This window comes from Numida meleagris, chromosome 5, assembly GCF_002078875.1.
Source record: "Numida meleagris isolate 19003 breed g44 Domestic line chromosome 5, NumMel1.0, whole genome shotgun sequence".
Taxonomy (NCBI): domain Eukaryota; kingdom Metazoa; phylum Chordata; class Aves; order Galliformes; family Numididae; genus Numida; species Numida meleagris.
In genome coordinates, this window is record NC_034413.1 from 67,406,675 (window position 1) to 67,434,097 (window position 27,423).

At 38.2% G+C, this 27,423-nt stretch overlaps 1 protein-coding gene across 5 annotated transcripts in view; it reads left to right on the top strand.

Moving 5' to 3' along the window:
• The window catches only part of KYNU (kynureninase), a 58,316-nt gene extending 41,507 nt beyond the window's left edge, over positions 1-16,809 (top strand). For 2 of the 5 annotated variants that reach the window (XM_021400434.1, XM_021400437.1), the window contains 4 exons: positions 10,132-10,184; positions 11,655-11,740; positions 14,869-15,099; positions 16,188-16,808. In XM_021400434.1, coding sequence (XP_021256109.1) covers positions 10,132-10,184; positions 11,655-11,740; positions 14,869-15,099; positions 16,188-16,340 — 523 coding nt within the window. In that variant the 3' untranslated portion in view covers positions 16,341-16,808. Of the gene's footprint in view, positions 1-10,131; positions 10,185-11,654; positions 11,741-13,289; positions 14,715-14,868; positions 15,100-16,187 lie in introns of those variants that run through there. The other 3 variants (XM_021400436.1, XM_021400435.1, XM_021400438.1) reach the window with 2 other exon arrangements.

Sequence of the window (27,423 nt, forward strand, 5' to 3'; positions counted from 1 at the left end):
AGATTTTATGTGTATTTAAAACTTGGCCTGATCACTTGCTTTTCCATTTGTCCAAAATTCCAGCAATGTGAAGAAATGTCTTTTCAAGCATTCTTCTCACAGCATTCTTTTTCCTGATATTGGTCAAACTCTTCTAGTTCGTTGTTATTCATTCCCCAACACCAGTGTACATGATAGATCAAAGCCAATTCCAATTTATTTTCAATCTCTCCTTCTGGTCCATGCTGGCAGGACGCAAACCACTTGTTCTGCTCTGCCACAGCCCCATCCCACCTCTACCCTTGGAAGTGAGAGGGGAGGTGCCTACGTTTCTCTCAGGGGCAATTTCCCATCTGAAGCCTGAAGCTTTTTTCATCAGCTGGTGTAAGACACAACTGCTTGAACACATGAAAGGAACCCAACAGGCTTAGGCTGGTGGAAAGGTGAATGTAGCCTAAGGGCATCTCTTGCATCCCCATTAACTAGCAAGGAAGAGATCCTGGGGCTCTCCTCGGAGTCTATGGCTGCTGTGATTTCTTTTTCCTTCTTCAAAAGATGTGTTGTTAGCTGCTTGCTCTTTGTGCCTCCATTCTCCTCTTTGAGACGGGTAGTTCCGAATGCTCTTCTCAGCTGTGCCTTGATTCTACCAGTAAGGAAAGGCAATCAGCTGGTTTCCTTCCTGCTGAATGAGCTTCTAGAGAGACAGCACTCATGTTGGTGCTATACAACAAAATGGAAGGAAACCTCCTTTGCATGCCTTAAGTCACAGAGATATTACCTCCTCTCTTATGCTTCTTTTACTCTTTACGTTTCTGTATCCACCTTTCTTAGGGAGGAAAAAGCTTATTTTCAATAAAAACATCAGGAATATCTGTCATTTACACTAAGAGCTCTTTTACCTCTGTGCAGAAATATGCTGGAACTAGTGCAATCTTGCATTTGGGACTGTTCACTAGATGTTGACTTAGTTTCATTATTTGATCTTTTTTCGCTTTTTCTACCACAGATTACTGCTTTGTGTACTTGCTTGGAAGCTTTAATCCAGTGATTCTAGTTTAAAGCTATACTCTACATGTGCCCTTTGAGATTTGCTACGAATGTATTAGCTTATTACCTCACAGTGAGGAATTGTTTCTATTTCTACCCCACTGTTCATACTTCAAGACCACGTATGCCTCACAAAATTACTCTAAACTGAACATACCAGCAGTAGCCCTTACATCTTTGATATTATTATTGTTACGTTTTTATTCATTTATGCCTCTTGAAGAATGTGTTTCTTTGACCTCCCTTGCGTAAGTTATTTCTATCCTCACTGATTCCATAGGAAAGCTAGATCAATTCTTTTGCCTGCCCCCTGTCCACAGACTGCTTTCCTTTCCTCTTTGCTAATCTCCTTACGTTTCTATTGAGCAAGGAGATTAGTTTTGCCCACTTGCGTTCAACCATCATACCTCTTACACATACTATTTATTTTCACAGCTCTTCGGTGATGGTAAATTCTGGCATCACAATCTCTATCTCTTGTTTGCTGTTGGGGGTGTTTTTAGTGCTTGCTGGCAAGCTTACTGCCTACCGCACAGCACATATGGAAATAACTCAGCAGGTTCAGGATGGGCTGTGACTCCATGCAGATACCTGTGCTTGCTCCAATGCCTGAAGAGAAATGAGATGCTGGGAGGGACACCATATATTCTTCTCTTGTTCCCTTCCTTCTTCCAAGTTTGAATCCAATCTGGGAGCTTCTTAATTTCTTGCCTTAGACTCCAGCTCAAGAACATCAATTTGAGTCCTTCAGTGCCATTTAGTGACAGTAAATGTTTTGTAATGCAACTACTAGATTCAGTTGCAACTCTTCTAATGCTTAAAACTTTGAATTCAATTAATTCCAATCTCTGACATACATTTAAAACAAAAACTCTCATCAAATGTGGATTGCTTTTTGATTCAGGCAAAGAGCAGAGGTGATAACTCTTGCATTTTAGCTAATAAGGATTCCAGTATGATAAAGGTCTTGCATTAATATTGTGATTACTATATTCAAAAACAACAAAGACTCAAGGAAGAATATCTTCCCAGATCTTTAAATTTTCATATAATAGTTCAGTCAGGTACATTTATTATTTAGAGATCTATCTAGATATTATCCCCTCAAAGATTCATTCAAGGGATTGAGGAGACTGTATAGTAAATGCATCATAATAATCAAAACCATCCAAGTCTCCTTTAAGTCAGATTTGCAGTTAGAAGTATGTCTTGGAGGGAATGTTGCTTCTGCTTCTTGTTTAATTTAATTTATTTGAAACAGCCTAGAAAAATTTACTGAAATCTGAAAGAATGTAATATGCTTTTTCTACCACCATAATATAATTGGGAACTATTCAATACTTTATAAAAATCACTGAGAACTTTATTAATGTATCTGTGAGTTAGTTGGCTCTCTGCTTGATTTTTAATTTCTGGTGCTAGGGAGAATATTTGATTTTTTTTTCCCCTCTACTAAGTGTGTTAACGTACTGTTGGCTGTATTTCCCCTTTTCACAGATCTGATATTTCTCTAGTGCGAGTGATATATGAGCACTTTGTGTTAATAGTTATTCATAAGCTGATTTAACAGTTTTTAATTTGACTTCATTAGCCTTAGAGGAGTTGTTTTTGGGGTTGGTTTTTTTGTAAGAACTTCTCCCAAGATTTAGTTTAGCTCACAATTTTGTCTGCTGCTTGATCATGCTTTCCTTTTGCCTGATGATGGCAAATGAAGTTATCAGCACTCATCACAAGGCTTGGTGCAGAGCTGCCAGTCCTCCGGGCCCTGATTGCGCTCAGGGCAGGGCAGCCATTCCCCTTTCTCTGCACTTTGTCTGCAGAAGTGAGCTCAATCTCCTTTCCTTCTAACCTGGAGGGGTAATATGGAGGGACGTGTTGAAATTGGTGTATTCCCACTTGTGTCGAGCCTAAAAGACTAACAAGGAAAAAATCAATGCAAGAGGAGTGTGTGCACCCTCTGTCTTCAAATACCTACTGGCTGTAAATCACCTTGTGCTTGATTGACTGAACAGCCTCGGTTTTTCACCCAAGAGTCCCTCTAATTGTGGCAACAGCTGCATTGAATTCTCCACCCTTGAGAGCACTGGGGCTGAGAGCTGCCCGGTTACTTTTGGGGAAAGAAGGATGGAGGGAAAGCTTGGAGGATTTTGTCATTTCAGCTATTGCAGCTATATTCTTAATAATGTCATTATGTACATTATGAAACTGGTTTTTCATGATAATGGTCTAAAAAATTTGATGCGAGGCAGAAAGTGAATTTGTCCTTTTTTCTTTTTTTTAAAAAACCAAGACAAAGTAGTCTTTTTTCGCTGGTACTAAAAATGCACGCTGCTTAATAGAAGAGAAATAACACACTATTGGCCTCTAATACAATCATGTTACTTTGGTTCTTTGCCAAAGTAAAGCCTCACTGATATTAAATATGAAAAGTTACTACTTCCACAGTAACAACTTTTCATAAGGAGTTGGTTTTTTTTCTACTGAGCTCTAAGAAACTGGTCTGTTAATAACATATGGCATTGCTCACAAGTTGCATGTGCTTAATAATTAGGTAATGAATTGAAAAGGATAAGAAAAGCATCACAGTGTCTGGGAGTCTGAAAATACAGAAGTCTGAGGCTAATAATTACCTGTGCTTCAAAAGCTTCATGAATTCTAACAACAGATCCTGCTTAAAATTAACTATAGCCACTGCATGGAAGAGAATAATGAAAAAAGTCCCTTCTTATGATTTGGGACAAGAGATAACTAAACAGATATAAGGTGGGTTTGGGGAGGAGGGTCCTTTAATATAGCTTTGGCAATCCTGCCAAAGTTTTCTGATAGAGACAGTGAGAGTTAAGTTTTCCAAATACTACCGGAGACCAACTACTTGCTAACTCCCCATGGAAATCCTCACCTCAGTATGTTCATTATGGATGTCAGGGGGAAGTTCTTCACAGAGAGAGCGGTGAGGTGCTGGAACAGGCTGCCCAGAGAGGCTGTGGATGCCTCATCCTTGGAGGTGTTCAAGGTTGGATGGGGCCCTGGGCAGCCTGGTCTGGTACCAGATCTGGAGGTTGATGGCCCTGCCTGTGGCAGGAGGTTGGAACTTGATGTCTTTGGGGTCCCTTCCAACCCAAGCCATTCTATGCTTCTGTGACTCTAAGATTATGAAAAACACTCCATAACTGACAGCTTCACAGCATATGAAGATTTGCACGTGAACAGGAGGGTTAAAATCTTTGAATTCTGCATCTTTATGATGGAACTGGGTGTTACTTCACAATTATTCTTCAATTTGATTAAACAGACCCCTCAACTCCACAAGAAATGCAAGTATTTTACTCCCTTCCAGCAAGCTGTCAGCAGGGGAGATTTGGGACAAAGCAAGAGCTTGCTGTGGATTGCAGTTTTCAGGGCATGCAATTGGGAAGATTGGGGCAGGCTTAGTAAATGGGAGTTCATTTAGCAAGCCCTCATTTCAGGTGGCACAAGTGTTGAAAGACATTGTCCTGCCATGTGAGTTTCAGTTTTGTTTCAGAACAGCTGTAAAATCCCATGTAGAAAGAAGCAATGGAAATACACATTTTTTTTTTCTTTCTTAGTATAAATGCTAGTTAAATGGCATGGATCAAGAAAACATTAAATTCTGAACTCAACAGAAACCTGAGACTGGAAACAACTCTAGAGCCTGAGAGGATAATTTGGGAAAAGGCTGAGAGGAGGACAAAAAGAGTGGAATCGGCCATTGCCTCCAACTCCCCTCATCCCATCTGTATTTAAAAAAAATCCGGTATAAAATACTCCAAGGAAATCTATTTCTCCATCCTTACACGATCCTCATTACTAAGCAAGTGAAAACATGTTAACGAATATATTCTCACCACTCACCAGAGAGTTAGGGCAGTACTGAGCAGTATTTCTAGAGCTGAGGGCTTGAGGCATGGAATGAAAAAGTGACTCATTCGTGATCAGGCAAGTCTGTGATAGTAAAGAAAATTGGAACTCCTCAAATTCAGTCAGTGAGCCAAAAATATGCTATGTAAAGCAATGAGTGCCTTTTCTGCTTGCTTTCTTTGGGGGAGCTGATTCCCGATGCTATTTACTCTAAATTTTGGCATTGAATCCAAAGAAGTGCAATCATGCTCCTCCCCTTGCAATAAAATTAATACAATATGAAATTGAAATTTAAAAAGAATTCCCATTAAAAACTGCAGTAAAACTAACGCAGAGTAGAATGCAAAGACTGTGCCCCAGCTATTGAGCTCAGAGGTGGTGGGAAGCAAGCTTACGTCCAGGCTGGCTAAATTTATGTTTTCATGTCATCCATTTCCATGTGCCTCAACATCACCCCTGTGGCAGGCAGCAGGGTCAGTGTCGTACCCTGTTGGTGTGTGGTTTGGGAGGGTGGGAGCATGGATGGTGCCTTACTCCTTTTGTTTTCCTACCTGCTCCCAGTTTTCCAACAGTGGTTGCATAGTAGTATGGCTTTGTGAGGTGGTACAAGTTCGTTTATGCAAGCTCAAATTCTGGGATTTACATTAGTCTGAAAGCTGCAGGAGATGCTCCTGCTCAGGACCTGACTCCTGGCTGCTCCTTCTGTCCTTACTGCACTCTGTAGTGGAATATACCTCACAATCTGGAACTAAATAGTCAAGTTAGAGATTTGTTTATAGATAAATGGCACGTTAAGGAATACTTTAGGTCTTTGGGATTTGGCTGTCATTTTCTTCAATTTTTTTTAATGCACTTTCTGAAGCACGAGTGCTGGACAGAGCTGACATTAGTGGTGTGTCAATTCATGACCTTTTCCTACGTAGTAGGAGATGATGATCAAACATGGTCATGTCACTGTGGCTGAGGCCACATGCAATTTGTTCCCAGCTTCAGACTGGTCCCAGCCTCTATGCTTTTTATTTTCTTTTTCAATCTAGCTCCTGAGGCTTTATGAGTTATTTACTTAACACATTCCCTGCTAATGGAAAAATATAGGAGACATGATTGACCTCCATTCTTTGTGTATCACACCATAGTGTGCTTCTATGTTCTTTCAAACCACGAGCACATGGAGTGGATGTGGTAGGGATGTGTTCTTCAGCCTGCCCATGGTTATGGGTGTGTGGGACTGCAGTTGGCTGAGCTTGGTGGTTATTGTTGGCCTTTGCACTCCTTTTCCTTAGGGAAGTTGTCTTTGCAGACATAGCATGTCTGCTTCAGTTCTGTGTTCTTTGTGAACTTTGCATCTGAAGATGAGAGCAGGAGAAGGTATCATATGAACTCATTGATGCTGATTTGTACTGATAGGTAGAACACTGGCACAAAAATTCAAATCCCTGTCAACACCCAGAAGACTTTATAAAATAAAAAGAGCAGTAAATGAAAAGCTCAGTAGCAGCCCAGTAGCTAGATCCACTCCTTTGCATGCACAGTCTGTCCCAAAACTGCCTGTTTATGATTTAGCTTAATCCACAGTTCCATAAACAGAGCGTGGTTTGCTGGTATATGCTCCTAACGTAGACACTGTGGAAGTAATGTGTGTAAAATTTCTAGATAGCATTATGACCTGATTACGGAGTGAAGAAATCCATGCATGGTGAAGCCAGCAAATGTGATGTAACGTACTACTAATTTCACACCACATTCCCATTGCAGCTCTTTAATGTGCTTTCTCATGGACTTAAAATGATTTCTCACACGATGTAATGAAAGGATGCTTCCAGTGCACTGCCCTGGATTGCGCAAGTCAAAATGCATTAATAGTATTTCCCTGTTTTTCTCTATCACTACTCAAGAGTTTATTTTTCTTCTTGCTGAGAAGGGAAATGAGAGCTGTGCTGCTTCAGGCTGTAAATTATAAATGGGTAGCATGATCATCTGTAACTTCGACACAAAGGTCAAAGGAATATTTTTGTATATTTCCTGTGTTTTTTGACTGGATGATCTTTGATGTCTACGCTGCACATACATCATGGTCATTATATCCCACGCTCCTACATCATTAATGTAACTACAAATGAGGTGGCTCAAGTTATGAACAACTAGTGCTTCAGTCTAATGCATACAGATATGAAGGAAGGAAATGAGCTAAATAAAAATGCTTATTGAGGAGATTGTTCCTTGGTGTAAATGCGCTTAAAGGGAGTAGAAGTAAATGAGAGGGTACTGTTCCTTTCTGGAGTCATTTCCTAACCCAGCAAGTCTGTGTTCGTTGATTTGAAAAATAAGAGAATGTTCTGGGGTAAAGTGAATAATTTGGAAAATCTGTCAGCAGCATTCACGATATGCCGACTTCTTGCATGAAGTGGCACTAAGTAACTGTTTGCTTTAAATTGCATGTTGCTTGTTTAAAAATGACTTCTGTGCACAGGGTGGAGAACTGCAGAATTTTCTGGGGGAAGTCTCAGTGCTTTCATTCTACAAAGACATGGGTTTTGTTTGCGGGATAAAAGAGAACAACATGTTATTTTAAATGTTGTTTTCTTATGGAAGTGGGTTTATATAAACATACACACCCCATGGAAAATGCACAGCTCATCCAGTCCACCCAAAACTGGACACAGCTTTAACTCTCAAGTTCAATTACATAAAAGTCTAAGGTGTTTTTAAGTACAAGAGCATCTTAGAAGGGTTCAAGAACCTTCTACATTACATGTTTTGTAAAGAGTGTGATTTGGAATTCAAAATCAATTTGGATCTTGGTGTCTGTTTTTGAAGCTAGAACAATCAAAATGGTGACTGCATTTCAAAATACTCGTTTTGCATGCAGAGTAACAACTCTTTAACAAGAGATTTTACTGCAGCATCTTAATGTGCTGTTTTATTGCCTATTATTTTTAGCGAGCATTTACAAAGCCTTATGTGTGGGGTTTAACACCTTAGCTATTTCCCATCATAACAGGTTGAAATTTGGCATAGCCGTGGCAACCCTTATTTCAAATTTTTTCACAGGAAATTGTAAACAGCAAATTGCTAATCTATAAAGATTTTGTTAGAGTCCTCACTTTGAAGCCTGTCAACTTAAATGTCAAATAATATGACATCCATATGGACTACTAGATTAATGATAGTATAAGACCAGAGCTGCTTCAAAGTGCACATCCTGTAGTGACACCTTTGAAGATCTAGAACAGCCAATTTTTTTTTTTTTTCAAGAAAATAAAAATCATCAAAGCTATGGTAGGAAAGGGCAAGACAACTAAAACTGTCTTCAAAAAAATCCTTCATTCTGTCATTTTGGAAAAGTTCTGAAATTTTAGTTTCCAAGCTGCAAACATGGTGCTGCAGCAGAGGTGTGATTTTAAGCCAGCTTCAGAGTTAGCAAGTTCTGAGCTTTCCGAATACAACCGGAGTGCTTTCCATTGAGTTTTATTGGGGCAGAAGTCTGGTTGATGTTTTTCTTTAACTGTAGGATGTGGTCCACATGAAACATTGTACTTTATTTTTCCTCGCTTGAAAGTAATAGTCCAAATGTATCTTCCATTTTCTTCTGCTATTTAAAACTTTTGGAATTCATGTAGTGTGTGTTATTGACGTTACTAGTATGTTGTAGTAACATCCAGTATTCAGGGTCTACAGTGAAATGTCCTATAGATATACAGTGCATATTAAGTAGTTGGAGTATCTTTTATGATTCAAAGCATCACTAAATGAGGCACTTGGGCAGAAGCAGCAGTATATTTTATATTGAGTATATTCATTTTGGCAATATAATATCTCGTCTGAAATGAATGTATATTGCACTATTGATTTTCATGGGCCTTAGAATAGTAAAAACATCACACAACAATAAAAAAAAAATAATCCATGCTTTTTCTGTATACATCATGTTTGGATGCAGCTCAGAGCCTTTCATAGAAGTAAACATAAAACCTATGTTGTTATACAGAAATACGAAGTACTTTATTTTACACTATGTAGTATTCATATAACAAGTCTTACTCAAATGTGGTCTTCATTCTGTAGAAATAAACGCTTAGCATGCTGCAAAGAAGTGTTCCTGCTTCAGAGAGGCTGGTTCTTTGTTATTGTTTGCTTCTAGAAAGGCTGACCTCCCATGTGGTTTTACTTATAGTTTTTTTTTTTTTTCTATTAGAATTTTTGAACAGTTGCCAGGCTTCATTTCTAACAGCTCTTCCACCTTGCATGGAAGAAATCAACCAAAGCTAAAACCTCAGAAGAAATGGTGTCTGTCTCTCTCTGAAGGCATCTGTAGTAGGGAATTTCTAATACTGTAATAGCACTGATGCTTGGGATATTTCAATTAACATTGACATTGTTAGTCACCGATGTTTCCAGTCAAGAAGCATGCAACCTAGAAGACATGGGGGCAGCAGTCCTTTGTTTTGCCCACAGTATAGACTGAAGTGCCCTGGACACCAGGTGGTCCAGTGCCTTTAGCTGCTTCAGCAAGTTGTTTATAGCAATGTCCTTGAGCATATTTCTCAACAAATTTAAAAATATTAATAATCTAATGTCAACTTAATTTAAAAGCTTGGCTAAATTTTATTCAAACTAATCATTCTTCTTTTTATTTTCTCCTGGAGATGGTCTAAATAACTGATTTTTGGATTAAATTGATTTGGTTTTTTTAAAGCATCTTTTCTCAGTAATAAGAAGGATTCAGAAGAGAAGCTTACTACAGAACTCATGTAGTTACCTCTTAATAAGGAAAAGCCAATGCCAGCACAGTCTTTCTAGCAAGGCCCTGTTGGCTGTATGCTGCCCATCACTAATTCCTTTGCTTGGTGAAACCAAGTCAGATTTTATGCCACCTTTTAGCTTTCAGTGTTCAATAAAGTTTAGGGGCGTTAAGTTAAATGCTTTGGAACAAAACAGAGGAAATATTTCTGTTCTATTTCTCATTTTGAATTCCAACAAAATGGTTATTCTTGGAAATCAATAGTTAATTTGAAAGATGTGGCACATTTTATCATTAGTTGTCAAAGAGAAATTTCTAAACAGTAAAATTAAGTATTTAGTGCTACCTATTTATAGAATTTATTGCTTTTTAATGCCATTTCTAAAACTACAGTCCATTAGAAATGTATATGTTTCTTAAGCTTGAAACATAAGTTAAAAGATATTATAGCAAGATTGCTACTCATCTACTTTATAAAATTTTAGGTTAATCGGCTGGTGGGGTCATGACTTCAAAACACGATTCCTCATGGAAAACAGTATGTACTTTTACACTTTCAATTTTACCTGATCTGATGTATTTATCACAAACAGCATCGTTTTTACGTAAGTTTGAGTAGGAAGGATAGACCTTTGTGTTTTCTTGCTTACATTAAAGGTATTCAGCTAGACTTATCCCAAATATATAATACTGTGGAGTCAATAACATAAATTGAATAAATTTGGACATGTGGGTCTGACTACCCATTTTCAGAGATTTTGGTGATGAGATACAGGCGTATATTATGGATGAAAGTCTTGAATCATCTCAGTGCATTAAACTTATAAGGCTCTGAGTGAGAATTTGTTACCATTCACATGGATAATATCTTTAGGATTAATTCCACTGGAATTAATGGGAAATAGTAAAGCAGCCTGACATAGGTTTTGAAATTGCTTTAATTTTTCAACATCTTTTAATCTTTTCCACTAACGATGGAGGGAATATAAGACAAAACAAAACCTGCTCTGAAATAAGTTCAATATTAATTGTCCCAAAGCACGATGAAATTAGGAGGTTTTTTTCTAAATCTGACAGCTAGACTCTTTGGCTCCATTTAAAATCATGGCAGAGAGGGTATCCTGAGAGATCAGGAGGAGAAAGGAGCTCTTTTGGTTTGATAATGTGTTGTGTTTTTAATATACTTTTAATTTTCTGTGGCAGCCCCTATTGATGTGACTTTGGCTGGTGAGCACCTCACTAATAGCCTCAGTCTGGTCTTTATTTTTTGACCAAATGTAAGAGTGGCACTATGGAAAGCCAGCAGGAGACCCAAATTACCTTGAAATATTGTTAGAAGAAGAATGTTGCTTATCCGTTTCCATGGACAGTTGAGAGGCAGAAGTTGGGCAATAATCATTATAAAATTAGCCAGTCTACTGTGCGTGAAGAGCATTTCCTCTGCAGCATCCTCTGGTGCTGGAGCATGAAATATAAATGATGACACAGAACTTACAGCGAAGCTTTATGGCTTTATTAAATAGATTTTGTGAAATTTCACAGCCTAAAGTCTATGCAACTTCTGTACGTGGCCTGAAGCTACACTTAGCTGCAAATGCAGTCTCCCACGTGTCTCGTCAGTTTAATAAAGTCAAGGGAGGTGATTCCCTGACCGTGCACCGCAGCTTTGCACGAGCGTGCCTCTGCTGACTTGGAATTTCTCTGGTTTATGCCAGTGGTAAAAGAGATTCAAGTGTAAAGGTGGTTTTAACACACACCATTTAAACGAATTAATTGCAGTTCTTTAGCTCCCATGAAGCTACTAATGAGGTCTTCTGCTGGATAAAATTGGGCTTCTCTCAAAGTTAAAAGTATTAGCTATGAATAGATTACTATTTCCTTTTAATGAGCGATTCCTACAGGCCACGTTAGTGAAATATGCTATTGCATGAGGATGGACTTCAAGATAAGGTCCGATCCATTAAAAGGAAGAAATCAAAAACACTAATATAAATTATTCGTTTTCCAGAATTACAACTATGTAAAGGAATTAATGGATTTCGGTTATCAAATCCTCCAATTTTACTGGTCTGTTCTCTCCAAGCTAGTTTAGAGGTAAGTAACTGCTTTATTTTGAGCCTGAATTTAAGAATGTAAAATGTTAAATAACGTTATGGATTTTATTGCTGTCTCTCTCTTAAAAAAGAAAGCAGAAAAGCTAAAAAGCCGAGCGGGGAGAAAACAACCAACCAAAAATTACCCAACCCTGAAAGACTGAGGCCTTTACAAATCATACTTGTCCCTTCGCTATTCCCACAGACTTTGCTGTCAGATTTGGGATGCATATGGCTTGCTTGTTCAGCTTCTGCACAGGTCTGACCACTGGGCTTTCAGGGAGTCAATACAAAGGGCAGCTTTTCCAATGCAGACATTTAGAATTTGCCTCTATGCAATTCATGTGAAGGACACCAATAGAAATTTTCTTAGGAGAGAATCGCGTGAACCCAAAAGACTATATCAAGTGTTGTTTCTATATATATTTCCCTGTGCAAAACAGGCTTAGCTTTTTAGGAAAAAATAGATGGGGCAGCTGGATGTTCCATTGAACCAATGGCTCTATGATTTTGTCATCCACTGTAATCCTTTCTATCACAAACAGAAAAGACAGAAACTGTCTGTTAATGCTTCCTAAAAGGACAATTCATCAATGTGCTCTGGATCTAGACTTTTACTTTCATCTCTTCATTAGTTTTCTGGTGGCAAAAGGAGCAGAGCTCCATGCATAGCATGGTTCCATTTATGGGTGGTTCACTCCTGACATGCGGGACTTTAGATATTTGGAGATGAAGAGGATGGTTTTATACTGATTTCCCTGTATTAAATTTTTCCCAAGCTGCTTTTCAAGCCAGCCTTGGTTAACAAGGTTTTGCCACAAGCCTAACAACAGAAACTTATTTCTGCCAGCCTTCCATTAACATTAGTGTAACGGCAAAGCTGATGCTGATAGAAAGAGCAATGTCTGTATACTGTACATCCTTCTTCCTTATTGACTGAAAAAACAGTAATTTAAACAAACAAAGTCAGAAAATTGCCAGTTGTGCTCTTTCCTGCTTACATGTAATGCTGAAGGACTGCAAAGGGCACAGCAATGCTTCTTGTTCTCCACGACAATTTATTTTGTTAGTCCTTAAACATCCAATATATTTTAAGCTTTATGTGACCTTCGAGATAAGCTGAAAGCTATTCTGCTATGACCCAGATTGTCAGTGCTCCAGTTTGTGCGGGTTGATGTCATTTAGCCCACTGCGGGGAGCCTCAAACAATGAGGGCTGAGCAGTTTCCATCGCCTCCCCTTTCTGTGCCTGTATTACCTTTTGGCACAGCCAGGATTTCCCAGTGCTAATTGCTCTAATACAGTGGGAAACAAAATAGTTTTCATGTCTGGCAAGAGATGGCTAGTGAAATTGCATGCCACCTTCACTGGGACACATTAAGCAGAAGGCAGAGTTTCCAATGGAAACAATGAAAATGCAAGTGTGAACGCCTGTTATTCCTCAATAATGCTTAAAGTGACTGTTATGGCAGTTGCTGCTCCCTTTTATGGAAAAAAGGAGAGCACTCTACAGCCCCATTTAAAAGATCTTTTTTTGAAAATGTCACCCAGGAGACCAGACATTCCGTGCACAAAGCCTGAGCGGACAGATTTTTGCATCCATCCCTCATCCTGCCGCAAAGCACAGAGGAATAGGAGACAGGTCTTCGTTTTTACCTCCAGTGATGTGCTAAATGGCTGTGGGTATGCTCTGCCCGCCTGTGTGGTGAAGAAAGCACCTCTGGATTTCTGTTGACCTGTGTGTATAGTGGCTGCTGGTGACTCTGGTCCCTGCCACATTGATTTCCGTGCCTGCAAAGCCTGTCTTACAGCAGCCATATTTTAATAGTTGGGAACACAGAAGGAAAATGTAGTTTTGTGCAGCCTTTAGTGGTTGCAGGGTGGAGTAGTACCTGGGATATTCTACAAAATTTCCAGATGCTGCTGGAAACCAGGCTTTGTTGTATCTGTGGTGGGACTTCTCAGCTACCTCTTTATATGCTCTTTGGGGTGTATGTAAGGTAATGTATATACCAATCTTCAAAGTGTGACTCCTTCAGTCTGGAGCAATGATTTTCTGAGAGTGAAGATGGTGGACTTTTTGTGCAAGACCTCACCTTGCCTCTGTTTTTGCAGCTGCAGCCCATGGAGACATGATTGTCCAAGCAGCTATATAGCAGCCAAGAGCCTCAATGTGACCTAGATAGACAACTGTCTACTTTGATGCCTATATTTTGCCACTTTCCCCCAGCAGCTACTTGTATGGGAAGAAGGGAAGATCTGTGCAAGGCAGGAGTTGCATTTTCTACTGTTCCCTGTAGCTGAGCTTTTCCCTGTGCACCAGCAGGAGAGGAGCAGGAGCTGCATGGCCTTCCAAGCTGTTGTGCCAAGTCGTTTGTGCTTGTATGCGTGACAAAGCAGGACTGCCATTTTTAAGCAATCATTTTTCCATGTTTCATGATGTTCTGATACAGATTTTTGTTTGTTGGAGCCCATGAGTTCTTACAGCTGTATAAGAGCACAGTGCTATTAAACCAGTCAAACAAATACTGTTTCTTTATGTGGATTACAAGAGGCAGAACCTTGGAAGGCTTTCTACTCAGGACAGAATATAATTAAGCAAATTTTGTGTTTTTGAAAATAAGAGTTTGTAGATTAGTTATAATGTTTGCCTTGGCCTTTTTATTACTTGAGGCATAGTACCATTTTCTGTATGATTTTGCTTTATGCAGCCTTGTTGTGTATCTTCAGATTTACGAATGGATGCTGTCTTAGAAAACTGGTTTTGTGTACATGTGTAAATTCATTTACGTGTGAATTCATTCATGTGTGGAGAAATCTTTAATAAGAGGCAGAAATTTTTAATTATCTAAAAGTAGCAATGCTATGCTGTGTTTCCAAGAGCCTAATCTTACCACGTGTACCTATAATATCTACCTGATATTAACACCTCAGTTCAAAGATAGTATGTGTGGAGAAATCTGAAACCTGGCAAAGTGAAAATAGCAGACTTCAGTAATCAAGTTAAAAGAAAAAAAAATAATAATTATATAAGTCATTATTAAGTTTAGAAATGGCTTTAATCATCTTTAGTTTCTTTCTATTTTCTGTAGCAATGCATTACCTTTCTAATGATTTAAAATCATTATAGGTTTTTGGTCAAACTACAATGAAAGCATTGAGAAGAAAATCTATTCTGCTTACTGGTTACTTGGAATACCTGATAAAACATCACTACAGTGAGGATAAAACAAATCCAGAGAAGCCCTTTGTAAAAATCATCACACCACCTCAGATTGAAGAGAGGGGATGCCAACTCACATTAACTTTTTCTCTTCCAATTAAGTCTGTGTTTGAGGAGCTGGAGAAGAGAGGAGTAGCTGTGAGTAAATCAAATTTCAACTTCTCGTTCATTGCTTTTTGTGCGTATCAAAATAATCATTTGTCTTTTACTCCTGAGTAATCTTCTGTAAGGCCAAAAATGTCTTGGAATAATGAGAAGTGCTTACACAACAACTTCAGTCTTTAGTTGTGCAAATGATCAGACAAGCAGTGTTATTTTGTAAATCATCTAATAGTCTGTAGGCTGTCCTTTCTCTGTTGGTTAATTCCCAGCTCTTTGGTGAGTGGCTTTAGTGGTGCACGATGGTGTAGGCACTACAGAATTAAAGCTGGTGGTCCAGATAGGAATCTATTGGCCAGTGGTGCCATGTAACAGCATTGTTACTAGTCAGCACTGCTCACAAAGAAACAAAGCTAAATGTAAGGCTGCACATTTCGTGACTTAGACGTACTGTGAGGCGAGGCTGATAGCGTAATGCCATATAAATGATATATGGGTTTTATTTCTGCTGGTAACTCGTGTTCCCAAAGGGCAACTCTATAGGCAAAATATGCTGCTGTTTTGGTGCTGCCAGGGAATTCCAGGAACTGCAGCTTTTAAGAGGGCACAGGGCCTTATGCTGTTGGCTTGTCTTCGCGATGCAGTTATATGCCTCAAATATGAGAGATTATTCTATTCAGCCAAGTGTTTAAATTCACAGAGAGGGAAAGAAAATTACTGTAAGCCCTGTGACATTACTTGTATCTTTAGTTCAAGACAGTCCATCTTACTGGCAGGGATGTTTCTCCTTCGTGGAGGCTTTTTTGTCACCGATACGCTTCCTCAACCATGGGTTACTGTAGGTGCAGGGCAGACCTCAGCATAAATTACAGGGCTGCATAGCAAATTAAAGCCCCTAACGGCACTGCTGTCCCAAGCCTTGAATCCTTTCTTACTGGCCACACACCACTCTTCTTGCTCTGCTCCTCACGGTAACGCTCCTCAGAATAGTTTCTTTGATGTTCCTAAATTTTTACTTACATCTGCACAGATACCCTTCTTCCTTGGTGCAACTCTTAAAAATAGGGTCTGATAAAATAAATACGAAGTGGCCTGAATTTACTAAGCGTTCCCTTTCTATTTTGCAGTGTGACATGCGAGAACCAAATGCTCTTCGCGTTGCCCCAGTTCCTCTCTACAATTCTTTCCAGGATGTGCACAGATTTATTGAAATCTTGGGATCTGCAATTACTTCTTCAAAACAAACAGAAAGCAGTACTGCGTTATCTGGTTCTTATTGATGGCTCCGCTGTATCTTTTAATCTACTTCTGGCTAAGATTCATTTATCCCGCTAAGCGATTCCTTGCTTTGAGTAAGAGCAGCTATATCCCATGCAATTTGCAAAAAAATGACTGTGGTTGAATAGTTATTTACAACAGACCTAATTTTATTAAAGCTCATATTTCCACTTTGCTTTGACTTTGACTTCATGAATTAGTACGCTTTGTGTATTTTAATGGGGCTTTTCATAAACATTTTATGTATTTTTATTACATTGACTTTGAGAAGCAGGAAAGAATTGTTATCAACTAGAATAGAAATGAAAAAAACCCTTTATTATAAAAACAATGCATAACAAAAAGTGGAAAGTAATAGACGAATCACTAACAGTTAAAAGATACAGTCCAATTTACATTTTTAATTTATCAATCCTATTTAAAATACGTGGTTTACTAGAAAAGTTAAACAATCAGTTGTTTAAAATTTGTTAGCTGCTACATACTGACTTTTTCAAATGACCCAAACCAGAAATCATTAATTAATGATTTAATTGAATAATTAAATTGCATTATGGATACCTTCTTTTCCATGATATAGTTCCCTAAAACAATGCATCTTTATCTTTCCAGGTAGTCATTTTGGAGTTGATAGGCTTGAAAAAGCTGAGAAGGATTTTACGTACATATAACCTACTGCGAAGGGCTGCAGGAGCACTTACTGAGGTTTTAACAAGGCTTGTTTTGGATCAGGCCAAATTAAATCTGGATTGTTTCAGCAGCAGTGAAATACCTCATTGTTTACTCCCAGTGTGGCCCAAATATTTACAGAGATTTGCACTAGGCAGCTAAGAGCAGTGAAGAAAACCTTTTTATATTTCACTAATACTTTACTCAGAGATGTTTTAAGAAATAAATAACACCTTGACCCGAATGGCAACTGAGTTCCTAAGTCTGTAGCTATTCTGTATGCACCTTTTCCTTCAAGAATCAGTTAACCTAGAAGCTGTTCTCTCTGATGGTTATTGCTTGGAAACACTTGGGAATTACTGTTGGTAGTACTTCTTGTTCCACTTTAAGAGTGAGAAAAGATTTGGGGGAAGAAGTGAGGACTGCTCCAAACCACTTTGGCTCAAGGGTATTTTTGCTGTTTGAACTTCTTGCATTTTTGAGTTTCCCAGTGCATGCTGGGGCTCCTGCAAAGGGGAAACCTTTACAGTGGATGCCTACATGTAAACGTATCTGAAGAAGGGTAGTTTTAAAATATCTGCCCAATAATACCTTTTTCATCATCTGCTATGTGAAAAGGAAAGCTGAAAGAACAGCAAATAATGAATTTTCTGGTATTGTTAGCACCTGTGAGAAGTAAGAAGAGCTTCTTTTGCATGAATGTTGTTCTAAAGAGTAGCACTTGGGAAGCTCTGGCTCACTCAAGAGGTTTTGATTGCATTGACGTCATCTTTTCCGAAGTCAGCCAAGGCTGTGCCATTGTATTGCAGACCAAGTATCTGAGTTTCAGTGCCTGGGGTTTTATTTTTATATGTACATCTGCAGCGCAGCTACTTGCAACTGTTGATGAAATGATCTTAGAAAAGGACAATTTTCCATAAAGTTAATGAGAAAAGCACCAAGTATAAAACTGTGATGGTCCGTAGCAGTGAAAGGTGGTTTATTTCACTGCCAGTACCTTCAAAGCACGTGTGCTGCTGGCTCATGCTCACTTAAGTCTTCACTGTAAAGTTAAGCAAGTTTAATAGAAATCCAGATATCACACTGAGTCATGCTATAATGTACCTTATTTTGATTTCAGCTGGACTTAGGCTGTGCAGAAGAAAAAGCACTTCCAAATAGCATCTAGGCATCAAATTAGTAAAAGCTTTATTGGAATTTACAGAGAGAAAAATGGTGAATTTTGAGGTTTTGGCCTTGCAGAGCAGTTTGGTATCTGCATTAAATTCGCTATCTATAAAAGCAATTTCTTGTACCACTGATTGTGGAAAGTGAATCTTGTAAGTTAGGTAGAGTACTTCCTGAATGTGTACAGCTCAGTTCTTGAAATGTAATTGGTTATTAATAAGTGGCTGCTATTATTTTGCCTTTTAGCAACACTTCAGCCTACAGCTACAGGTATTGACTTTATTTATAAGCACTTGTGTTTCGTTTGAAGGATGACTTAAGAAGTCAGTTTTCTGAGTTACTTTCTCTTTTACCGATGGACAGTGAAGAGAAACAGAAAGCAGTGAAGATAAACATCAGATTCCTTGCTTTTTACACATCATCTATAAATTTTTAAAATTATTTGCGTGAGTTGAGGGGACTGAAACAAAATTACAACATGAGCATTACGTTTACACGTTCTTTCCTGAGTGCTTGTAAAAGTTTTGCAAAATGAATAATACTGAAAGTTAACATTAGGTGTCAGTATTTTACATATTATTTAGTGTGAGAATATCAAGTGAAAGAGCTTCTGTACAAAAAAAAAAAAAAAAAAGAATATTACAGTCTGCTTTTTCAAATGCTTTAAGTTATCACAGTTACAGTAATATCGGGAATAATTATGTGTGAAATAATTAATTGTATATGCCCCAAATGCTTCCTGGTAGTTACTTCTCTAATTTAAAATTCAGTATTAAGTACTACTGTTTTCTAATTGTGGTAATATTGAGTTCTTGGGTTGTTTGAAGGAATTACATTTACATTTCTCAGATTAAACTACAACATGAGTGTCTGTAGATACAGAAAATTGACGCTCAGGTAAGATGAGTAAATGCCTATAAAATTAAGATAAATGTAAATATGTGATCCCTGGTTGTATGTGATCTTTCTCAATATACCGCAATTTAATACTGTCCAAATCTCTTAAATTAATTAAATTTTAAAAAATAGGGGAAAATTCTATAGGGTCCATTGGTGCCTTTCCCTCCTCTCCACCCCCTTTTTTGCCAATGTAAAACCAGGGAGAAGACAAAGCAGAAAAGGATGGATTTGTTTCCCAAAAGAACAATACACTCCAAGTGAAGAAAAAGGTATGCTGTGCATTTATTTCATCTGAGGTTTGTTGTGCGGTTGAGAATGAGAAGGGACCATATGAAGAGATGAAGATGTAAGATATTGGGAATCCTTGTTTGACTACTGCTAAGTCCACCTTGTTTTCACTTTATCCACAGAGTATTAAGCAAGAAGGTGGATTAGACAAAGACACAAGGAGAAAGAAAGGGAGAAAAAGAAACCAAACCCCTAACTTGGCTCTGTTATCTGTTAAGTCCTAGAAAAAAAAGAAGGATGGAAGATAGTGAAACAAAATAAAATTTTTAAGCTAAGTTACTGTTGTGTTCCCAGTTGCTTTCGAAAGTAAGAGGGAATCCCAGTTGTGTGCATAAAAGTTAAATGAGCCCTCTTGTACTAAATGGCAAGAGGGGTTTACGAAATGTGCAGATACCGAAGAGTTGGCAGCGATAAGATGAAGAGATGGCCAAGGTAGGGATGTTATTTTATATATTCACTTGTGAAACCCACTTTTATTTCCAGATCCAATCAACATGTCACAGTCTGACTTATTTCAGACTGAGCTGACCTGCGCAGAGACCTTTAAATTCTCAGTAGATTCCAATCTGAACCTCTGGGCATGTGAACTGATGAAAATACGTTTCTGAAAATCTAGTCAGTCTTTATGACCATCTGAGAGACAGTTTTGCATCATAAGCTTAAACTTTTGACCATATTTGTGAAATATGTTTAGAAAGCTTATTCAGAAATGAGTAAGTTATAGATCAGCAATTTATACTTCTTTATATCCCAAGTTTTTATTACCTAAACTTACTCTGCTAAGCATCATTTTATGCTTCTAGTTAAATATAAGTGAGAATTGATTGGGGCATTTCTCAATGGAGTTCTATCTTTATTTCATCATAATTGCTTCATATTTGAATAATGACAGATGAACTACTTCATTCAATTGCAGTTTTAAGGCTTTGAAGTCACAATAGCAGCAAAGGATTTAAATCCTGAAGCCGTTATTATGGCAGAGAAGACATCAGGGAAAAAAGAAAACTTATGGCAGTATAATTTTCTAGACAGAAAAATACTTTTGCAGTTGCACCAATTTTTTTTTTCTTTCACTTTTTTTTTTCCCCTGGACACTTTGTTAATGTAAAGAACATCCACAAAACTTCAATAACGTGAAGTGGCTGCAACTTCTAGCAAAACAAATGGCATCTATCCACCCTAGAAGAAGACTTTAGAAATGCTGAATGAGAGCTCACACTGTAAGTAAACTTCTGTAGTTATTTTGCTTTGGAGCTGGATACAAATCATTTGAAATTCCAGACAGCTGCAATACTGTATTTCACCAATAAAGAGTTCATTAGATCTTTTTTCTCTCTGACATTTACATCTAGTCCTGAGTACATGTTAATACTCTAAGGTATGAATTTCAAAGTTCCCTTTATCTTCGTGTACAGTTTTAAGCAATTAATCAAATGATTAAAAAAAAAAAAAAGCTTTATGAAACGAAATGCGGATTTTAAATAAATGTTCAAAAAGTCGCTATGTTATAATTTGTGAGGGGGTGTGGGGCCTCTTTTCAACTGCAGAAGTTTTTTCTTTAAAAAAAATAAAAAACACAAAAAACTTACATTTTATTGAAAGATTTTAAAGAGATTGTCAAATTGTTAAAACATGACCAAAGTTTTATATCCATGATAGTTCTTTCTCCTAGGAGGCTCAATCAAAGTGGAATTGGAACAGATTTTTTTTTGCTTTTATTTAATACACTTGAAATAACTCCCACGTGGGGCAAGACTTATACAGGCTTCTGAAATAATCATGGGGCCACACAGCTCTGAAAACCTGCTATCTGAAATAGAAACAAGTGGCAGTCTTATCATCACCATGCCAGGTATAAATACGAAGATCTGTATGAAAAATTTTCCTGCTCCTTCTTCATAACTGAGAGCATTCTGAATGAAAGAAAGCATCTGAGCACCAGAGATGCTGCACATGGAAAAGGGTTATGTCTTCTGGGATGCCACCTGCCTGGAGGAGCATAGCTTGTGTAGATACCCATGCAGGCTGTAGCCTGGCTCATGAACTCCCCTGTTGTAACATAAAGCAAGTTCGCAAGTTCACTGGCACTAGAGAGACTGTCCTGAGTGGTGTAGGCGTTTGTGGTTGTAGAGCATGAATCAAACTTCCTGGGTACAGCTTGCAACTTTGCCACCAAGGAAGGAGCACAAAGCTCCTTCACAAAGTGAGGTTCTTGCAAGGTGGGCTGATGTCTGCAAAGCTTGCAGCGATGTTGAGCGCAGGATGGCAAGAATAGGCATCTGCAAAAATGTCATTAATGAATCTCAGCAGGAACATGCTGCCATATTCTTCTTTTAGCAGTGAGTTAGGTCCAGCATACTGACACTGTGTTTCTTTTTAATGAGTGCTTTATTTGAAGCTGCACTTGGGAGGTGAAAGGAAGTTGGCAGAAATACCAATCTTTTAGGTAGGGCATAGAAGCATTTTTTAGTGTCTTAGCTGAAAGTTTATGTAAAATGTTCAGATGCTCTTGTGTGCAGTATCTAATTTAAGCCAATGTGGTGAAGAGCAGTCATTAATTCTGCTTATTTTTACCTTTTTAGAGCAATCCTTTGCAACTAGGAAGATTTAAAGGAAATGAGTGCACATTTGCAAGGATGCTTTTATCCTTTCCTGAACTGATGCCCCCTATAGGAAAAAAAATGGAGTGAAGATTTCCTTAGAGAAAAGGAATGCATGGATGAATATGCGTGGAACTGCATATTCAACTGCTCCCAAGCTAATTGCCTCTGAAAGGGTTATATCCACAGCTGAGTTTCCGTATCTCTGAGGCTGGAAAAATGGTTTTGATGCAGCAGCAATAAAAAATACAAGCCATAAGAGCAGGGCTCTTTGTTTCTGTGTAGAGAGAAAGGAAATCTTCAGCCTAGAAAGGCCTCTGTAAGATGACTTGTCAGGTACGACGACAGCACCAGCAGTGGTATTCCAGCCTCTGCCCACAGGAGATGCCATTCACATTAGTTTGCCTAATTTTAAAAACACAGTCTTAAAACCTTTCATGATCCTTTTGTTCTTCTGCAAAGTCCAAATATGCCAGTAAGCTTTTCTCTGTTTCTTGACTTAGGGTTTGAGTTTCAAATGGATGAAAGTTCTTGTAAATACAACCATTAATAACATATGCTTCTTTATAAGAAGCTGCCCTAAAAGCTTGTTGGTACCTCAACTTGGAAAGAGGCTTCACCCATTAGAACTGGGGGGAAATTGAAGGAATAGCTCGCTGTGATCCAGGACCAAAGCACTGCTTAGATCTCTAGAGCAGCCCAATCAAAGCAAGTATTGAGAGAACATCCCTAGCACACCCTGACAGGAAAAAAACCCAGAGGCTACCAAAGCAAGAAGAGGTATTGTAGTAGAGAATGAGTGGTGGAGCCATCTGTTGATGAGAAGAGCTCGTAGGTGGGAGCACGACTGCAGGAAGGGAGCCCAGTATGTTCCACTTACCTTTGCCTAAAGGAAGTAAGTTCATATTTTTTTCCAATTTTAAAAATAGATGTTAACAAATGACTGTAATTGTGTAGAGTGATGGTGGGTGAGGACAGGCAGGTAAGACATGAGCTGAAGCCTGGAGAGGTGCCCAACTGCAAGAGAGACATTGAAACCAGGCAGAACTGACAAAAAGGAACACAGCTGTCCTTGTTGAGCTGTGAGGCACCACCAGCATGAGCCATTTGTTATCAAAAATATGTCCTGTTTGCATAGTTAAACATGACACAAGTCTACTATGATCAGGGTGATCAGAGGTACCTATGGGAGTTTCTGGATCAACTGTATTCATCAGAGCAGGGTTAGAATGTCGACATAATTTCCACTGCTAAATTTCAGGTAACTGCTAGTGTAGGGTTGTGGCTAACCCTACTGTAACTCAGTTTCCTCTGCTGGAGATGCAGCCCTTCAGGGTGCTGCACTTCTTTTCCACCTGGAAGGGAACCTCAGGACACAGCCTGGTTTCTGCAGTTCACCATCCTGCTATCACGAGATGTGTTAAGGAGCATTTTGAGATCTCAGACTCCGTTGTCTGGGCTTCCTGCTTTCCTACGTCATGTCTTGCTTAATATACAGTTGTGCAGAAATGGTTCATTATGGTATAGGTATTCGTTGTGCATAGTGACATGCTCAAAATACTGGTATTTGACTCAGATTGATCTGAAAATCCCATTCATTATCATCATTTATGACTTTCCGCTTGAATGTAATACACTGGTAAATTAATGAACCTATTTGTCATCTAAGCTCCATCTGTTGTTGAATGAACTTGAGTTTGACAAGGTAAATTCCTTCTGGATCAATGCAGGAGTGTCAAGTGCACTAAATTTTGGAAGAAATAACTCAAATTCTCAAATTTAACTCACAAACTGAAGACTATTTTTCTATTTCAGGTATGGATAAAGAATAAAACTAAGGGTCAGTTTTTAGAAGAACTGAAATACTATAGAAGTATGGAAGAAGCATATGACTACTTCATTTTCATTAGTATTTTTATTTTATTCAAACTTTCTTTAAATGGATATTAAAACTGAAGTGATAAAATAAGAGGAAAAAGTGTGAATCACAAAAATTACATGCTGAAGTCTGTTATCTTGACGTTTTTCTGAATGAATATTGAAATGCCTTGCAAAACGGATCTTTAAGCTCCTCCATCAGTAATCAGACCCAGACTTACTTGAAAAAAATATTCTTTTTATATTTAGTTATGAAAGGCATGCTCTTAATTATAATGATGTTCATTAAGCCTAACGCTTTGCAAGACTACTATTTTCAATTCAAAGGCTCTTCAAAAACATCTGAAAAAAACCCCTCATAATCTACAATAAATCTATCCTGGAAAAAATACTAGAAAATGACTGAAAAATGTAACAATTGAATGTATTTAATATATATACAGTTCTATATGTGTGTATGTATGTGTGTTCTTTCTCAGAGAATAACAAGATTCAGTTTTGTCTTCTAGTTTTTTAACATTTATAAAATGTATAAGAAGAATTTTAATTTGATGAAATCAAACTTTCAATGAAAGCAGAGTTGTTAGCTCTGAAATAAGATATCAGTTTTTCAGGGCTATATGTTCTTTGAAAATAGATGACATTGTCTCTGAGGAGAAGATGTTTGATGAGTTTTAGGCTTTAAAGTTTCTGGCTGTAAAAGTTAGTCCAGGATCTCTTCCTGTAGGATGGGGGAAAAAATCATTCACTCTTCAAAAGATGAGGAAAAAAAATGATGTCATATTCCATTTCTCTTATGTACCTTTCTTTCAGATGCTTACATTGAAAGAGGCTCAGCAGCCATGAATTTAGAGGCTTATGCTTCTAGTCCTCTGGACATTTCTGTTTATTTTCCAGAAAACTGAGGAGAAAAAGAACACCTTAGAATATAAGGATAAGGGGATGTTTATGTAAGATGATCTTAAGAAACATTGCTGAGTAATTCTAATCTATTTAATTTAATATATTGAACATAGTGATTTGTGTAAAATTACATTACCCCTGTTACATGTCAAATCTGTTCAGAACAGCTGCTTTGCATTTCATGTATTAAAATAGTATAGACTGTATAGTTTTAATGTTCAAATTTTTTTTGCATTATGGCCATACTTCAGCTATGCAAGCTTGTGCATGATCGAAGTAGGGCTGGTGCCTCTATCACCCAGTTGCTGCTGAAGGTCTTCTTAAGGGTTCTGAGCTGAGGACACATGAGTAATGAGTGCAAACTGGTTTTGTAGACCTCGTTACAAAGGAAGTATAAAGCAGGATTAAGAAGTCTTGCAGGGAATATTTTTCCTAACAGGCCTAACATTCAGTGCTGTTTTTGCTCAGAAGAACTGGAAAGCTCAAGATAATTGAAGCTTGAAATAAAGGTGAACTGGAATCGTGGTGGTGGGCTAAAGGGATTGTAATTAACTGAATCTTCACAAACACAGATACAGGTTACAGCAGAGATGTGGTCCAGAAACACAGAGATGTGTCCATGTTGGCTGGCCAAAGACTGGCGACTGCTGACTGCAGCGTCACATCTGATGTGTTTAACTCCCACTTTCCTGAATTCAAAATGCTACTGAATCCTGAAAAAATGCTCCCTAGCCGTAAAGACCCCTTGTCTTCTGGACAATTATTGGCATGGAGAGTTGGCCGTACTGGGCACCAGTGCTAGCATCAGTTTGTGCCTCTGACTTGATCACAGGTCCATGGGTTAAGATACTGCCATACAAAGTACATGACTCATTTGTCTTTTTAAGGTCTGCGATGGTGTAATGTAAAAGTACCATTTTGGCAGTTCGGTCTTGTAGCACTTTTAGCGTTTGGAAGCCAAACGCTCCAGAAAATGCATTTACACTGCATTTAAAACTTGCATGTAACTATATCTTGTCAGAGAAAGTCTTTACATAATGCATCAGCATATGCTTGTGTTTCTTTTTTAGTACAGTCTAGCTATATAATGGGTTGGAGTGGCTTTTCTAAGTTATTTAAAATACTCATAGGCTATGCTGGCCTTTAAAATAGTGTCCAGATTCCCAAAACACCTGGGAAAGAGAGAGAAAAGGACCAGCTTGGATTTCTGTAGAACTTTCTTAACTGGTAGTTTTCTTCTTTTTCATCACTTTTCTTCCCTTTTCTTTCAACAGTGAAAAGCTAGGTTTAATAGACTTTAAAAATGTGTTACGAAAATACAGAAAAATGTTCTTAATTTTGAATATTTCAAGTCCAAGGCTTGCTATAAGGCAAAATGATCTTTATCTGCAAGTAAAGGTTTAGAGAATTCTATCCTAAACTTCTCTGCTTCTTTGTAAAGTATACATGTTTTCATTGCTTTAGCAGCACAGCTATTAAGAGATGACTTAATGTAAGGTCGTTTGTCTCCCAAAGTTTGAATGCTTTGGGTTTTAGACCTTGAGTCACAGTGCATATGTTCTATTGATACAGCCAGCATTAAGCATGTGGGGAAGCTTTTAGGATCTATTTTCTACTACCTGTGATAATTTTAAAAAAATATCTTTTGCACTTTTAAGACTGCAGTAAGTAAAATGGATTGTTTAGGGGGAAAATCAGCCCAGAGTAAAAAGCTTAGGAAAATGATAACAGAAAGATTGTAATGCGTATTATGGTTGGGAAGGTTCTCTGAATTTAGCCATTACTGTATGTTTACATTGACATTTACACACAAGCTTCTGCCCTATAAACAGTTATTGCTCAGTTACTATCAAAAACTGCTGTGATCTTGTCTGGTGGGGTTAGACATTAGAGTGTATTCCTAGAGATGCTTTTTCCTGGGTTTTTGTGTTCAGAGCTCCCACAGAAAAAAAGTTATGGCTACTGAATGAACATCAGCTCTTATCTCTGAGTGCTATGAACGTGAGTATGAATTAGGGTCCATGCATGTATAATGTGAAGGTGGAAAATATGGAAATATTACATTATTTCTACATTATCATGTAGCCTACTAGTTTCCTAGTGGGTTTTGTTCATTTATTTGTTTTTGCAGTGAACTGTACAGTTCTGGAACTTGATCTGTTTTCATTAACAACAATTATTTTCATCGGGAAGATGTGATTGCGTGCAGTGCAAAGTTCTTCCAGGGTTGTCCTTGATTGCTGCCCACATGCATAGTGTCTCTTATAGCTTGACTTACCCTCTGAATTAGATTCACTGCTAGAGAAGGTTGTCTGCTCTACAAGCCATACTATTGACTGCCTGTCAGTCACCCCAACAGAGTAAAGCCTGAACAAAGCAAGAAGAAAAATAAGTTTTCTCTCTCAGGAGGCTGCTGGTCCAGAGCTAGTCTTGGGTGTTCATTCAAGAACCTGATGAAACTTCTAATACTCCTTGAATTTATGAGACCCGAGTTGGTTACTGCTGCTGGGCATTCAGCATCCTCAGTCAGCAGTGAGTTTTAAAATGTTGTTTTAGCCTTACTGTCTGTGCTCTCAGTTATGAGATGTGGAAATCTGGATGTTCACCAGCTTGATGACATATCTCATAAGCAATGATGCCATGAGTTGCTGAAATAGGGACAAGAAATCAGAGCTCCAGA